The following is a 13416-nucleotide window of genomic DNA, read 5'->3' as shown; positions in this document are numbered from 1 at the left end:
CTCTATTCATAATTCTCTGTCTGTTGCTGAGAAGATGATGGATAAGGCTTGATATTGCTGAGCCTATTTCTTCCACCATTATTAAAGCCTTGTTGAGGCTTTTGTTGATCCTTCCATGAGAAATTTGGATGATTTCTCCATGATGAATTATAGGTGTTTCCATAAGGTTCACCCATATAATTTACTTCTGCTATTGCAGGGTTCTCAGAATCATATGCTTATTCTTCAGAAGATGCCTTTTTAGTACTGTTGGATGCATTTTGCCATCCATTCAGACTTTGAGAAATCATGTTGACTTGCTGAGTCAACATTTTGTTTTGAGCCAAAATGGCATTCAGAGCATCAATTTCAAGAACTCCCTTCCTTTGAGGCGTCCCATTATTCACAGAATTCCTCTCAGAAGTGTACATGAACTAGTTATTTGCAACCATGTTAATAAGTTCTTGAGCTTCTACAGGCGTTTTCTTTAGGTGAATGGATCCGCCTGCAGAATGGTCCAATGACATCTTAGAGAACTCAGATAGACCATAATAGAATATATCTATCATGGTCCATTCCAAAAACATGTCAGAAGGACATCTTTTAGTCATCTGTTTGTATCTTTCCCAAGCTTCATAGAGGGATTCACCATCTTTTTGTTTGAAGGTATGAACATCTACTCTAAGCTTGCTCAACTTTTGAGGAGGAAAGAACTTAGCCAAGAAGGCTGTGACCAGCTTATCCCAGGAGTCCAGGCTATCTTTAGGTTGAAAGTCCAACCATGCTCTAGCTCTGTCTCTTACAGTAAAAGGGAAAAGCATGAGCCTGTAGACTTTAGGATCTACTCCATTAGTCTTAACAGTCTCACAGATCTGTAAGAACTCAGTTAAAAACTGGTAGGGATCTTCTGATGGAAGTCCATGAAACTTGCAGTTCTGTTGCATTAGAGCAACTAGTTGAGGTTTCGGCTCAAAATTGTTTGCTCCAATGGCAGGAATTGAGATGCTTCTTCCATCAAACTTGGAAGTAGGTGTAGTATAATCACCAAGCATCCTTCTTGCATTATTGTTGTTGGGTTCGGCTGCCATCTCCTTTCTTGTTGTAATTTAGCTTCTCTTAGTGTCCTCTTCAGAGTCCTTTCAGGTTCTGGATCAGCTTCAACAAGAATGTCTTTTTCCTTGTTCCTGCTCATATGAAAGAGAAGAGAACAGAAAAAGAAGAGGGATCCTCTATGTCACAGTAAAGAGGTTCCTTATTATTAGTAAAAGAAGAAAGGGGATAAAGAAAGGAGAATCCAAACACAATGGTGAGGATAAGGGCAGTGATTTGAGATGAAGAGAAGTGTTAGTAAATGAATGAATAAATAGAATAATATGAGAGAGGGAGAAATTTTCGAAAATAAATTTTAAAAAGGAGTTAAATGATTTTCAAAAAATAAAGATAAGAAATAAAATTAAAATTAAAATTTAAAACAATTAATTAATTAAAGAAAGAATTTTTGAAAAAGAGGGAGGTATTTTCGAAAATTAGAGAGAGAAAAGTTGTTAGGTGGTTTTGAAAAAGATAAGAAACAAACAAAAAGTTAATTAGTTAGTTGAAAAGATTTGAAAATCAAATTTGAAAAGATAAGAAGAAAAGAAGATAAGAAGTTAGAAAAGATATTTTAAAATCAATTTTTTTGAAAAAAGATAAAATTTTAAAAAATATATTATATAAAAGATATGATTAAAAAGATATGGTTAGAAAAGATTTAATTTTTAAAGTTAAAATTAATTACTTAACTAACAAGAAACTAAAAGATATGATTCTAGAATTTAAAGATTGAACCTTTCTTAATAAGAAAGTAACAAACTTCAAATTTTTGATTCAATCATATTAATTGTTAGCATAATTTTTCGAAAATAAAGATAAAACAAAGGTTGGGCATGGCTTAATAGCCAGCCAGCTTTAGAAGATATAAATCAGGCATATAACAGTTGATATTCCAATTAACTTGCCTCTATGCTGATGGTTTGGAAGCCTCAATCCAATTAAGTTAGACATGGCTTTACAGCCAGCCAAGCTTCAACATGATTCATGAAACACTAGAATTCATTCTTAAAAATTCTGAAGCCATAGAATGATTTATTTTCAAAATATTTTTTTTTGAAAAATTTTTGAAAACAAAACAAAAAGAAAATTACCTAATCTGAGCAACAAGATGAACCATCAGTTGCCCAAACTCGAACAATCCCCGACAACGGCGCCAAAAACTTGGTGCACAAAATTGTGATCATCAACAATGGCGCCAAAAACTTGGTAGCGCTCTCAACGTGAATCACACTTAGTCACAACTCCGGACAACAAACCAGCAAGTGCACTGGGTCGTCCAAGTAATACCTTACGTGAGTAAGGGTCGATCCCATGGAGATTGTTGGTATGAAGCATGCTATGGTCATCTTGTAAATCTCAGTTAGGCGGATAATAATCGATTATGGAGTTTTTGAATAATAATAATAAATAAAACATAAAATAAAGATAAAAATACTTATGTAAATCATTGGAGAGAATTTCGGATAAGTGTATGGAGATGAATTGTCCCTGTTGGATCTCTGCTTTCCTACTGCCTTCCCTCAATCCTTCTTACTCCTTTCCATGGCAAGTTGTATGTAGGGCATCACCGTTGTCAATGGCTACATCCCATTCTCTCAGTAAAAAAGGTTCAAATGCTCTGTCACGGCACGGCTAATCATCTGTCAGTTCTCGATCATGATGGAATATAATCCCTTGATTCTTTTGCGGTTGTCATCACGCCCAACAATCGCGAGTTTGAAGCTTGTCACAGTCATTCAATCCCGGAATCCTACTCAGAATACCACAGACAAGGTTAGACTTTCCGGATTCCCATGAATGCCGCCATCAATTCTAGCTTATACCACGAAGATTCTAATTAAGGAATCCAAGAGATATGCGCCCGGTCTAAGGTAGAACGGAAGTGGTTGTCAGTCACGCATTCATAGGTGAGAAAAATGATGAGTGTCACGGATAATCACATTTATCATGTTGAAGTGCAATAAATATCTTAGAATAAGAACAAGCAGAATTGAATAGAAAATAGTAGTAATTGCATTGAAACTTGAGGTACAGTAGAGCTCCACACCCTTAATCTATGGAGTGTAGAAACTCCACCGTTGAAAATACATAATTGATGAAGGTTCGGGCATGGCCGAATGGCCAGCCCCCAAACGTGATCAAAAGATCAAAAAAATACAATCAAGGACACTTAATACAATAGTAAAAAGTCCTATTTATACTAGACTAGCTACTAGGGTTTACAGAAGTAAGTAATTGATGCAGAAATCCACTTCCGAGGCCCACTTGGTGTGTGCTTGGGCTGAGCTTGAGCTATACACATGCAGAGGCTTCTTTTGGAGTTGAACGCCAAGTTGTAACATGTTTTTGGCATTCAACTCTGGTTCGTGACGTGTTTCTGGCGTTTGACTCCAGAATGTAGCATGAAACTAGCTCTGGATAAAGTATGGACTATTATATATTCCTGGAAAGCTCTGGATGTCCACTTTCCAACGCTATTGAGAGCGCACCATTTGGAGTTCTGTTGCTCCAGAAAATCCATTTCTAGTGCAGGGAGGTCAGAATTCAACAGCATCAGCAGTCCTTTGTCAGCCTTCTTATCAGAGTTTTGCTCAGGTCTCTCATTTTTAGCCAGAAAATACCTGAAATTATAGAAAAACACACAAACTCATAGTAAATTCCAGAAATGTGAATTTAGCATAAAAAATAATGAAAACATCCCTAAAAGTAGCTAGATCCTACTAAAAACTACCTAAAAACAATGCCAAAAAGTGTATAAATTATCCGCTCATCGGTCACCATATGGATATGTAGAGCTTCAGGATGCTGACTCTAACAAAAAGTTCATTGTTAATGGACAGAGATTCAAGCACTACCTTGAAGGCAATGTTGAGCAAGAGTGCTCAAGAATGAGACTGGATTAAAGCTCAATAAAGTCCAGCTAAAGACAATAAAGAAGCGCTTGCTGGGAGGCAACCCAACCGTCAGGGAAGATTTTTGTTACTTAAATAATAATTATACGAGTTTGATACAATTTATGGTCAAATACAGAAGTTTACAGAGTTATAGCAGAGTTCTGAGCATAAAAACAGAGAAAAAGAGCTTACTAGCACAAAAACTCCAGTAATGAGGCATTCTGGGTGTTAAACGCCAGAATGGGCATCATTCTGGGAAATTAACGCCATTAAAGGTAGCATTCTGGGCGTTAAACACTAGAATGGGCAGCATTCTGGGCGTTTAACGCCATAATGAGCAGCATCCTGGGTGTTCAGAAAAATGCCCAGTGACAAAGGATTTTTGGCGTTTAAACGCCAACCAGGGTACTTGGCTGGGCGTTAAACGCCCAAAATGGCCAACAGATGGGTGTTAAATGCCAGAATGGATACCATTCTGGCTGTTTAATGCCAAAAGAGCATGAGGAGGCGAATTTCGTTCCCAATTCAAAAATTTTCAAATTTTCTTATTTTAATTCATAATTTTCTGCATAAACCCATTACAAATCTTCATCTTTCAAAATCCATTTTCGAAAAAATTAATTAATTATCTTATAAATCCTTTTCAAATCTTTTTCAACTCTTTTTAAAACTCATTCATCTTTCTAAATTCTTTTCATATCTTTCAAAATTTTAAAATCCTATCTTTTTCATATCATGTTTATCTTTTACCAATCATATCTTTCTATCATATCTTTTTCAAAAATTTTGAAACCCACCCCCCTCCCTTTTAAATCCCATTCGGCCATCCCCATTCATTCACCATTCGAATCCTTCTTTCCTTCTATCCCTCTTCTTTCCTTTCTTTTGCTTGAGGACAAGCAAACCTCTAAGTTTGGTGTGTTTTTCCGTGATCACTGAGCTAAAACTCACCAAGATCATGGCCCCTAAAGGGTAACAAACCACTCCAAGAGGCAAGAAAGAAAACAATCTAAAACCTTGGATGCATGAGAAGTTCTGCACCAAAGAACATGCAGACCATTACTTCAAAATCACATGCAGAAGATCAGTGATCCCGGAAGTGAAATTTGATCTGAAAGAAGATGAATATCCAGATATCCAAGAGCAGATTCGAAATAGAGGCTGGAAAATCCTAGCTAATCCTGAGATAAATGTGGGAAGAAACATGGTCCATGAATTCTATGCAAATCTGTGGCTAACAGATAAGCAAGGAATGGAGGGAGCTGCCTTTCACACCTTCCGGACTATGGTCAGGGAAAAGATTATTTACTTTCAGTTAGACAAAATAAGAGAAGTCCTCAAACTTCCTACACTGTAAGATGATCCAGAATCCTTTAATAGGAGAATGGTTAAAGATAAAAAGCTGGATCAAGTTCTAGAGGACATATGCTTCCCTGGAACCAAGTGGATAACCAACACAAAAGGTGTCCCAAACCAACTAAAGAGGGGAGATCTCAAACCAGTTGCTAAGGGCTGGCTGGATTTCATTAGGCATTCTATACTTCCCACAAGTAACCGTTTCGAAATTACTGTAAAAAGCGCAGTGATGATTCACTGTATTATGTTGGGAAGAGAGGTTGAGGTTCATCAGCTAATTCCTTGTGAAATGTACACAATTGCACAAAAGGAATCTACTGAGGACAAATTGGCTTACCCAAGCTAGATCTATCTGTTATGTAAAGATGCAGGGATACAGATGGGAGTGGATGAGTTCGTCCCAACTGAGCACTCAATCACTAAAAAGATAATGGATGGATCTCAAGCTCAAGACAACCCCACCAATAGGAGGGCGCATGAGCTTCTCCCAGAAATCCCTCAATTTGACTATTGGGCCTGCTTGGAAGCATCTGTCACCAAGCTGCAAGAAGCTATAGATCAACTCAAAGAAGAGCAGCAGAACCAGAACAACATGCTTTGCAAATTGCTCAAGGAATAAGAGCTACAAGGGCGTGAGCTACAGGAGCTGAGCGCCAGAGGTTATCCCTTGAAGCGCCACGTGTCCCATAGATTGAAGGAGCACCTATCTCCCAAAATCAAGGTTGTTGAGTCCTAACTCTATGATAACTTTTGTCATTAGAGACCTATATTAAAAGTTTCATAAGCATTAGTATTAGGATTGCATGATTATTAGTATTATAATTGCATGAGCATTAGTATTATTTTGATCAATTTGGGTATAATTTAATTTTCTTATCATCATCAAACATGAATAAAATAGCTGATTTTTTTAGAAGATCAAGGGTGCAAACATGAATAAGCACTTTTTGGCACTATATTCTCAGTATTTATAGTATGTTTTGTTGAGTTTTATTATTTTTTGGTTGGTTTTAGTACAAAATTCATATTTTTGGATTCTACTTTGAGTTGTTGTGTTTTCTGATGATTTTAGGTAATTTTTGGCTGAAATTGAGGAGTTTTGGCAAAGTCTGATTCAGAGGCAAGGAAAGCGTAGCAGATGCTGTCAGATTCTGACCTCTATGCAGTCAAATGAGCCTTTCTAGAGCTACAAAGGTTCAAATGATGTTCCCTTAATTTCGTTGGAAAGCTAAATTCTAGGGCTTTTCAGCAATATATAATAGTTTATACTTGTTTTTGGAAATGAATGACCAAAACAGGCGTTGAACGCCCACAACTACCCCCTTTCTGGCGTTCAACGCCCAAAAGGGAGCAAGGCTGGTGTCCAATGCCCAAAAGGGAGTACCAACTCGTGGACTCATCCCAAGCTCAGCCCAAACACTCACCAGGTGGGTCCAGGAAGAGGAATTTCGCACTAAGAGTCTAGTCTATCTTAATTCTGTAATCCTTAAGTATTATATTCGTATTTAAAGGAGAAGACCACCCTTGTTTAGGATCTTCTTCCTCTTCTACACACTATTTTCGAACCTTACATATTATTTTCTGTATAGTACGAGAAAGTAAACCTCTTAGGCTAAGGTTAGGAGCTCTGCTGATTCTTATGGATTAATAATATCACTTTTCTATTTCAATCTATGCTTGATTCTATTCTAAGATGTATCTTCGTTCTTCATCCTAATGAATTGGGAGTGTAACTTGACCGTCATCCCTATTCTCTATGGGTTCTTGCGAGTCCTTGACGGGATAGTACTGAACCACAAGCTTGATTATACATCTCTTAGATGACTAATCCACGAGTTCGTTGGGGACTTGGAGACATCAGTTCAGCCGAGGTACGGGGTGATTAGGGCCTTTGTGCTATAAGCTAGAATCATAAAGCGTCATTCTCCGATCCGAAAGATCTAACCTTGTCTGTGGTATTTTGAGTAGAATTATCAGAGATTGGACTGCAAGAGCTTCACCTTCGTTTAGATTTGATAACCATTGACATCGGCATTTGATCTAAAGCAGAAGAGATTAATGACCACTGACCATGGTGTTAATCACCTACAGCTTGCCATGGAATGAATCATCATAAGTTAAAGTAGACAGTGAGAAAAGTTGATCCAGAAGGAGGAAGCATCTTCGAAGCTTTAACTGATCCGCTATTATTGTTATCACATTAATCTGGTATTTCATTCTTTTTATTATTTGTTTATGCTTTCAACCAACAACTATCTTTTCTAACTACAAAGTGTCTGACCTCCAAGAGCGGGAGCTCCCGAGATCTTGGCACGCATTTAACCTAAGAAGGCACTATAGTTAGAAAGTGAACCTTGTGCAGAGGTGTACTCTTTTTTCCCAATATTAAGGGTTTTTAACGAGGCACCAGCACAAGGGCTAGGGGTACCCAAGCCCCCAGATTTCTGTAAAGAAGCTCTCTACTTTCTAATAAAAGACCTATCTTATTTTCTCCATCTCTACTTTAAAAGAAGTTTCCTGTTGGAAGACACATTAATTTAAGCTCAACAAACTGCAAAAATTATTGTCTGACCTAAAAAAGGTAGGCAAGATAAGGCGATGAGGTCCAAATTAATGTAAGTTACATAAACAGCTCATATAAAGCGATTTTAATAAGATCAAATAAAAAACAAGCAGCAAAAGTAACTTACTAAAGGCCGACTACTCGAGGTCGGACCTATGAAAGAAAATTCAATGACTTAACAAACAAAAGGGAAAACAACTACAAAAAGCCTAGCTTCATCTCAAAAGGAAAAAGGGTTTGAATCAAGCATTATTTATGAAATTTACACACGATAACCGATAATAAAAAGTTCAAAGCGAATACCAACAATTACAAAATTAAAGTGTTAAAGACCCACAAGTCAGCCATCTCAGAAAGATAAACTAAAGGAAAATCAAAGGGGGCTGAGGTTCTCGCCTGTTACAGCATCCTTGGAAGGGGGAGATGGGGGAAGAGCAGTGATCAGAATAGCCTTGATGATCTCGGGAGATGAAAGAAAAGCCTCCACATTGACGGCCTCGGACCAAGGCTCAGCTCGGACCTTGGAAACAAAAGAAGCCTGACCAGCCTTGGGATCGGACACGGGCACCTCCTTATCCTCTTCTGGTGCTGGAACGATCTTCCCATCCGCAACAACATTGTCGGTACTGAACAAAGAGAGGTCAAGGTCGAGGGCTAGGACCCAAACTTGGGCCTTCAAATTCTCATACATTTCAGCCATACACCCGACCACATGATCTTGAAGTTCGACATAGTCATCCCGGGCTGCCTTTAGATCCTCCCGCATATTGATCAACTACCTATATATCTGAGAATAACTCTTCTCGACCTTTTTTTTCATCTCCTCTGTCAATAGTGACACTGCCTCAGCCTTGGCTGCTTGGGAACGAGCCTTCTCCAAGTCTGACTCCAACTTAGCATTCTTCCCCCTATAACTTGGCCTTCAAACCATTCAACCTCTCCACATTAGCTTGAGCAAAGTTCAAAAAGGCCTAAGAAGCATGAAAAGGAGGGAAGAGCAGAGGATCTCTGTCTCAAAGTCGGTAAAGGGAAGAGTAATACCCAAACTGGTGAAAAAACAATCATAAGCGTAGAAAAAAGGACGCTCTAAGTTGTCCAAAGGAGGGAAGCAAACCATCTCTTCAGGGTCAGGAACGACTAGCTCATAATTTTTCTCATCTTCCCTATTAAAACATATCCTATGATGCCTACGAAACTTGTTACAGTACTCCCTATCCACTACAGTTACACAAGGAAGGACTACAATATCTACCCATTTATGGAGGCCAGGAGGGACCTTAGTGGACATTTTGGTTAGAACAGAAGGAGACATATAGCTACACCTTTAAATACAATAGCAAAAGATATCATTACTACAAACAACCCGGACAAGGGAAAAGAAGTCGGGTAAACCCCAAAAAATCAAAGACAGCCTTTTTAAAAATATGTTTAAAAAAGGTGCCCCTCCCATGCAACATCATAAGCATCACAATGACACCTCTGTGGGCATCACAGACGCAAACAACCAAAGCAAACCAACCACAACCCTTCAAAGTTCACAGAAAGCCAAAGCAAAGTAAAAGGGACATTTTTACAAAAGTAGTAATCAAGGGAAAATGGAATTTCCAAGAAATATCAAGTCAAAGAAGGAAACTTTTCAAGAGATGCAGTGAATCATCATCAAAAATAGAATCAGCAAAACCATTATCAACATTCACCAAAATTATTCAAGGCAACAGCTACGCAAGCCAAAAACGCGAAAACCATTAAAACACAAACCTGGACGGAAGATGAAAAAGAAGGGCGCGTCAAACAGTAGTAACACGAATGTTCCTCTCGAAAAAGGATGCCTCTGGGAAACCCAAGGAAAAGAAAATCTTGAAAGTAAGGATGATCGAAAAGCAACGGAGAAAAGTTCTTTCACAAAGGGAAAATGGAGAGAGAGGGAGAGAGAGAGAGAGATAGAGTGAGAGTCGCAGAAATGGAGAAAAAAAATAAGAGAATCCACAAAGCTTTTATAAGAAAGCAAAGAATAACGAGCCCAATAACTGAGCTTTAAAATTGTACGTGAAGATAAAAGAAACTGTCGCGCTAATTCAGCCCCTCATTTAGAGAGGGACAACATTCAAATTTTTAAAACCCGTAACCGCAACCCAACCTCCGCAAAGAGAAGCGCCGGACGTCTCCAACAGAAGCCACGAAATGCTTGAGCCCGACTTATAGGAAAAATTGGGACTCAAGCAAGGGCACTATTCATACCCTGGCCTAAACCTAAAGTCAGGCCCAATAAGGATGAGAGGATCAACTTTGGAAGGTGGCCTCTCATCCCTTACCTGACCTCTTCAAAGAGGTTAGACACCAATCAAGGAGTCTAGCTCTACTTATCCAACGTGGCAGGTTACTGCTTCTAGAAGCCATGACTAAATCTCTATCTCCACCAAGAGATAGACCCCAACAAACTTCTAAGATATAAGATAAGATAAGATGGAACTACTGCCACCAAGGAGGTCATCAAACTCTACTATAAATACACTGACACCCATAGGTATAACTCGCGTTCTAATCTACTAAGAACCCTCTTAAAGCCCTTGCTAACTTAAGTATCAGAGTTTCTTACTGGTACCACCCCCACCTCCTCACGAAGAACACAGACAGGCAGTATCTCGACACCGAGGAGGTCGAATGCTGCCATACTAAGGGATCTAGACCTCATGTTTAGGCCGAAACCAACGTTTCATGTATCCCTCGAAACACTTACTTTTTCTTTTAAGTTGTTTTCCAAAAAAGCTTAAGATTTAAAGAGCCTTTCTTCATCTTAACAATGACGCTAGGTCTATTTTGAATTAGTTTTTATACAGTTGCTTAGTTGGAGGTTATACCTTAACAACTATTAATGTTGTTTTTTGCTAAGTTTGAAAGTGACAAACTTGTTTATTTAATTTCCCTTTTATAAGTTCCAACTTCATGTAATTGGACATTGGTAAGTTACTTCTACACTTTGTTTTTGGTCCACCTTGATTCTAAGGTCAGTTTTCAAGAGTTATTTATATAACTTCTTACATTAATTTGTGCTTCATCGCTTCATCTTGCCGACCATCTTAGGTCGAGCAATGATTTTCGCAGTTTATCGAGCTTAAATTAATGCGTTTTTCTAGAAAATGTTTTTTGAAGATTTATTTAAAAATGAGAAATTTCTTTTACATGAATTTTCTGGAAAGGGTGTTTAACTACCATTTGCCCTTGTTATGGTGCCTTGTTAAAACCCCCTTAAAAAAACCTTTTTTAAGGGAAAAATATTAAGGTTTGGAAAAAGAGTATACCAGAGAACAGGATATGCTACCTAACTGAAGCATTTCTTTAGATTACATGTGTGCCACGGCCTCGGGAGCTCTCATCCTTGCAGGTCAGACACTTTGTAGTAGCCCTTTCCTAAGACTTTGATAATCTTATAGGGTCCTTTCTAGTTTGCAGCTAACTTTTCTTTCGTCTGACTTCTGAACTCCAATGTCATTTCAGATCAGTATGAGGTTGTTTGAGGTAAAGTTTCTTTTGATCACCTTCTGATTGTACCTTAGGGCCATCCTCTACTTTAACGCTTCTTCTGATCTGAGCTTTCTCTCCAACTTCTGGAAGGAGATCAAGCTCTTCTTTTTGCACTTGGGTATTGGCCCCTTCATTGTGGAATACAACCCTAGGTGACTCTTCACCAATTTCTATGTGGATTATAGCTTCCATTCCATAAGCAAGACGGAAAAGTGACTCTCTGGTTATGAAATAGGGAGTTATTAGATATGCCCATAAGACTTGGGGGAGTTTTTTAGCCCATGCTCCCTTTGCGTCTTGTAGACGGTGCTTTAGTCCGACCAATATGACTTTGTTTGCAGCTTCAGCTTGTCCATTAGCCTGAGGATGTTCTACCGACGTGAATTGGTATTTTATCTTGTGATCGGCCACCAAATTTCTAAAGGTTGAGTCTGTTAATTGAGTCCCATTGTCCGTGGTGATGGAGTGAGAAACTTCAAACCTTATGAAAATATTTTTATAGAGGAACTTCCAACTTCTCTGGGTAGTGATAATTGCTAGTGGTTCTGCCTTGATCCACATGGTGAAATAGTCAATCCCCACTATGAGATATTTGACTTATCCCGGAGCTTGAGGAAATAGTCTGAAGAGGTCGAGACCCCACTTTGCAAATGGCCATGGTGACATAATGCTAACGAGCTCTTCAGGAGGCGCAACATGGAAGTTGGCATGTTTTTGGCAAGGTGGGCACTTTTTAACAAACTCGGTCGCTTGTCTTTGTAAGGTTGGCAAGAAAAAGCTGGCCTGGATCTCTTTTTTGGCTAGTGAACGGGCTCCCAGGTGGTTCCCACATATGCCACTGTGTACTTCCTCTAGTAGCTCTTTTGTGTTAGAAGTTGGGACACACTTCAATAGAGGTGTTGATATGCCCTTTTATATAGGACATTGTGGAACAGTGTATAATTTTGTGCTTCCCTTATCAGCCTTCGAGCCTCTTTCTCATTCTCCGAGAGGATATCAAATTTAAGATAGTTAAATATAGGGATCATCCATCCTAAATTTTGATTAGATATGGCCATCACATCAGAGCTGTCATCTTCCTTTAATATTGATGGTGTATAGAGAGTCTCCTGGATGAGGCTCCTATTGTTGCCCCTGGCTTAATTTGGAGAGGGCATCTGCTCAGGCATTTAATTCTCGAGTTATATGTCAAACCTCTCCTTTCGAAAACTGTGCTAGTTGTTCTCTTGCTTCATCTAAATATTTCTTTATGTTAGGATCTTTGGCTTGATAAGTGTCATTAATTTGTGAGGTTACCACTTGAGAGTCACTAAACACTATCAACCTTTTTGCCCCTACTTCTTTAGCCAGCTTCAAGCCAGCAAGCAAGGCTTCATACTTTGCTTGGTTATTAAAAGTAGGAAAGTCGAATCTTAGCGAAAGCTCTACCCGGTTTCCTTGCTCACTTTCCAAGATCACACCTGCTTCGGTGGTGGCTTTATTGTATGACCCGTCAACAAATAAGCTCCATGTTGTTGGGATTCCTCGACTTTCCGTTTCTTCAACTATAAAGTCGGCGAGATGTTGAAATTTGATTACTGTCCGATCTTCATATCTCAAATCGAACTCGGATAGTTCCATAGCCCATTACAACATCCTTCCTGCTAGGTGTGTCTTTTGCAGAATATGTTTCATTGGTTAGTTGGTACGGACTTTTATAGTGTGAGCTTGGAAATAAGGTCGGAGCCTAGAGAAGTGATGATAAGAGCATACGCAAATTTTTCTATCTTTTGATAGTATAATTCTTCTCCTTGTAAGGCTTTGCAAACAAAGTAGACGGGTTGTTATCCATTTTTATCTTCTTCGATCAAGGCTAAAGCTATAGCTCAGCTTGCCACTGTTGGGTAGAGAACAAGCTCTTCTCCTGCTATAGGTAGGGTAAGTATGGGGGGTTGACACAGAAAGGCCTTGAAGTCCTGAAAGGCTTGCTCGTATTCTGGAGTCCAATCAAACGGCTTCCCATTTCTAAAG

At 38.8% G+C, this 13416-nt stretch overlaps 2 protein-coding genes and 1 non-coding gene across 3 annotated transcripts; 1 reads left to right on the top strand and 2 right to left on the bottom strand.

The window, feature by feature from the left end:
* Positions 1–564: 564 nt before the first annotated feature.
* On the top strand, positions 565–668 carry LOC112713869 (small nucleolar RNA R71). Its single transcript, XR_003158829.1, has one exon. It is a non-coding gene; the product is annotated as a small nucleolar RNA R71 (small nucleolar RNA).
* A 10702-nt stretch (positions 669–11370) lies between these two features.
* LOC112709219 (uncharacterized) lies at positions 11371–11967 on the bottom strand. Its single transcript, XM_025761117.1, has one exon. The coding sequence runs from the start codon at positions 11965–11967 to the stop codon at positions 11371–11373; it is 597 nt and encodes a 198-aa protein (XP_025616902.1).
* Positions 11968–12594: 627 nt separating this feature from the next.
* LOC140175141 (uncharacterized) lies at positions 12595–13026 on the bottom strand. The gene has a single exon (XM_072202067.1). It carries the CDS (start codon positions 13024–13026, stop codon positions 12595–12597), a length of 432 nt encoding a protein of 143 aa, XP_072058168.1.
* Between the last annotated feature and the right edge of the window lie 390 nt (positions 13027–13416).

This window comes from Arachis hypogaea, chromosome 9, assembly GCF_003086295.3.
Source record: "Arachis hypogaea cultivar Tifrunner chromosome 9, arahy.Tifrunner.gnm2.J5K5, whole genome shotgun sequence".
Lineage (NCBI taxonomy): Eukaryota > Viridiplantae > Streptophyta > Magnoliopsida > Fabales > Fabaceae > Arachis > Arachis hypogaea.
The sequence above is the reverse complement of the archived record's forward strand: the minus strand, read 5'-3'. Positions and strand labels throughout refer to the sequence as shown.